Source organism: Vombatus ursinus, unplaced genomic scaffold (genome assembly GCF_900497805.2).
Source record: "Vombatus ursinus unplaced genomic scaffold, bare-nosed wombat genome assembly UNPS02014819.1, whole genome shotgun sequence".
In the NCBI taxonomy this organism is placed as follows: Eukaryota; Metazoa; Chordata; class Mammalia; order Diprotodontia; family Vombatidae; genus Vombatus; species Vombatus ursinus.
Genome location: NW_020954597.1, coordinates 2,369,728 through 2,373,294, shown reverse-complemented (window position 1 = coordinate 2,373,294; position 3,567 = coordinate 2,369,728). Strand labels below are relative to the sequence as shown.

Genomic DNA, 3,567 nt, shown 5'->3' with positions numbered 1-3,567 from the left:
CCAAGGTTCCAGTCTCAGCTCTGACTTGCTCACTATGAGACCTCAAGTTTTCCACCTTTGTAATGTAACACTTGAATGGGAAATGGCTATGGGAGAATTTTGTAAACAAAACAAGTGCAGTGCTTATAGACTCTGGGGGTCCTCGTGCACTAGCAGGCTGGGTCCCCATTGCTCACTGCCACATCTCTCCCTCAGGGAAAGAAGCCAGAGGCCAGAGGCAGCCCCATCCCAGACCCAGGCTTGCCGAGAAGGCCATGGACTGACCTGGGGGGTTGGGGCGTGAAGGCCCTCTCCGTTGCACTCCAGAGCTCCAAGTGCCATCCTTAGGCCGTGGAGCTAATAGGAGGGAAACAGAGATAGGAAACAGTCCCAGAATCCCTACCCATACGTGCTCAGAATCAGGGCACAGAGTCTTCCTTCCACATCATTGCACACTGCTACACGGATTGGCATATGTTCTGAGAGCCAAGCTACAGGGGTAATAGAAGTTGATTTTGCCAAGAAGTCTATTGCTGAGGGTAACCTGATGCTTAAGGCTATAGGGTAGTCATGAGGGGTGGCAGGCGAGCTGGCCTAGCTGAGGCAGCTGGCACCCAAGGGAGGCATAGGAGTCAGACCACCCCCATCCCCTGGACCACTGTCTCCTCAGAGCCTGATCAGGCCCAAGAGCAGTGTCCCCCGGGCCACCAGCCCTGCTCCCAGGTCAGCCATCATTGAGCAGAAATCCTTGTGGGAAGGGGGTCCACTTTTCTCGTCATCACCAGTGACAGCTGATGACCAACTGCAGGCAGACATAGAGTTACTGGACCCTTGAGAGTGGCTGCACTCCCAGAGGTGTCAAACTCACGGCCTAGAAGTCGAATATGGAAAATTCCATGGGAGGCCAGAATCAGATTAAAATGCAATTGGGAAATGTTTACCAAAATAAATAAAAATATAATACAGCATAGATAGTGTTAAATTGTTTGCCATATCAATATGAAGTCTTTGGGGATCTGTTTCTTTTTGAGATGTACACCACTGCTCTAGACTAACAGCCAGGCTTCCAGCCCCGGGCCCTCAGCCATCCTCCTGGGAAGCAAATCCTGGGAACGGACTGCTCCCGTGGGGGCTCCGACCGCAGCTCCCAAGGCCTCAGAAAGGAGAAGTCCTGGGCACGGCGGTCCGGTGCCTCAACAGCAGAGCTTGTTGCCGTTCTATGGGTGACATCAGAGAAGAGGCCCGAGCGCCTGCTTGGCCGCGCCACCCTAAGGACCCTGGGACCTTGCCTTTCCCAAGTGTGGCCTCCCCCCTTAGAATGGGGGCTCCTCGAGGGCAGGGACCGTCTGACTCTTCTGTTTGCATCCACCGGGCTTGGCACACAGCAGGTGCTTAATAGATGCTTCGTTCATTCATTCATAAGAGATAAGAGTACTGGGCTTGGAGGCAGGAAGACCTGGTTTCCAATCCTGCCACTGCCACCAAACACCAGCCGTTTGTTGTTTGAAGTCTGCTTAATCAAATTCTAGTATCCTGAGCCTTCTTTCTCAAGGAGGTCAGTACTTGGCTCATCATCTTCCTCTGTCTCCTCCCCCCCAAATCCTTCTCTTCCGCACAAATGCTCCCTCAGACTCCCTTACCTCCCACTTCTCAGCCTCCACTTTAGCCACACACAGAGATGGTCCCTCATGGTGTCTCACCATTACCCCTAATTGGGAACTCTGACATTCTCCTGCATTCCCGGCATCAGTTCAGTTTGATCTTTGTGATATACTGCAGTAACCTCCTTCTTAGTATTTTGATTTTGATTTTTTTGCCCCCATTTTTTTTGTATCCTCAACATTTAGCACAATGCCTGGGACACAGTAAGTGCTTAAACTTGGCTTGCCTTGACTACTGCCAAAGTAATTTTCCTTAGGTGCAAACCCAGGTCTTGACCTGAATCCAGCACTCTAACCACTGAGCTGCCCATGTCATTCCCTATTCAGCCAACTCCAGTGACTCTCTATTGCATGTGAGATAAAATGGAAACTCCTCTGTCTAGCTCTCAAAACCCTTCCCAACCTGGCCCCAGCCTCCCTTGCCAGTCTCCCCTCCTATATACTTTGTTGCAGCTCTCTCTGATGCGCACATAGCCATCATCTCCCATCTCCATGCCTTTGCAGTATCTGTCCTCCCCACCTAGCATGCCCTGCCTACTCCCCTCCCCCTCCTAGAATCTCTCTCTTCCTTAGGATGCAGCTGAGGCACCACCTTCTGCAGGAAGCCCCCAGCTGCCTGTGCCTTCCCTTCCGCCCAGACTGACTCCCAATTGAACTACTTTGTTTTTCTTCTCAGGGTATTCCCTCGGATGAGCCTGGCCAGAGCTGCCTGCATATCACGGTTCCTCAGGCTGTAGATGAAGGGATTCGCTGTGGGTGTGATAACCGTGTACATGACAATGGCCACTGTGTCCCCTGCAGCAGCTGAGCCGGGGTCTGTGGGGCACAGATATGCCCGGATCACTGTCCCAAAGAACAGGAAGACTACGCAGAGGTGGGAACCACAGGTGGAGCAGGCCTTGCGCTTCCCCTGGGCAGATGGGGTCCTGAAGATGGCCACAGCAATGTGGGTGTACGAGGCTAGAATGAGGAGAAAGGGGATGAGGATGACGGCACCCCCCAGGCTGAGCAGTACCAACACATTAGCCTGTGTGTTGGAGCAGGACACCTGCATCAGTGGGCCCAGGTCACAGAAAAAGCCTGTGATGGTTTGGGGTGTGCAGAAGGAGAGCCGAGCCATGAGCAGAGTGTGTGTGAGGGCTACCAGGCTGGTAAGGAGCCAGCAGATGGCCGCCAGGAAGGCGCAGTGTGTGGGGCCTAGGGCTGTAGCATAGTGGAGTGGGTAGCAGATGGCCATGTAGCGATCATAAGCCATCACAGCCAAGAGGAAGATGTCTAGGTCACCAAAGGTCAGGAAAAAGTAGAGCTGGGTCATGCATCTGGGGTAAGAGATGCTTCTGTCATGAGTTCCAATGCTCACCAGCAGATTGGGCACTGTGGTGGAGACAAAGCAGGCATCAGCTAGAGAGAGGTGGGCAAGGAAGAAATACATGGGCTGGTGCAGATGGGCATCCAGCAGGATGGCCATGGAGATGAGCAAGTTCCCAGTCAAAGCGATGAGATAGAGCCAGAAGAAGAGGCCAAACCAGATCCATTGATGGGTTGATTGCTCTGAAAGGCCCTGGAGGATGAATTCAAAGAGGCGGCTTTGGTTGCCTTCATCCATTAGTCTGGCATGAAATTCATGGAATCACTAACTAGTCCAGTTGGCAGTGTACTCAGAGATCGCTGAATCCAATCCCCTTCCTGGTGAATGAATTCCCTTCCTGAGTGAGAGACAATTGAGAGCGATTTTGAAAGGCATTAACCCCTAAGTACAATTTGGTGCCTTTACTTAACTGAGCTGTGATGGCTTAGAGACTCACAGGCTTAGAGCTTGAAGGTACCTTAAATACCAGGGAGCCCAACTCTCTCATTTTGTAGAGGGGGAAACAGAGGACCCGAGAGGAGGAGGAATTTGTCCGAGATCACATGTGTATGTGTGTGC

At 52.2% G+C, this 3,567-nt stretch overlaps 1 protein-coding gene across 1 annotated transcript; it reads right to left on the bottom strand.

Annotated features, from left to right (window-relative positions):
• Positions 1-645: 645 nt before the first annotated feature.
• Positions 646-3,246, bottom strand: LOC114023969 (olfactory receptor 1P1-like). The gene is made up of 3 exons (XM_027836753.1): positions 2,300-3,246; positions 1,098-1,196; positions 646-781 (listed from the first exon to the last, which is right to left on the bottom strand). The coding sequence occupies exons 1-3, from the start codon at positions 3,244-3,246 to the stop codon at positions 646-648; spliced, it is 1,182 nt and encodes a 393-aa protein (XP_027692554.1).
• Positions 3,247-3,567: the final 321 nt, after the last annotated feature.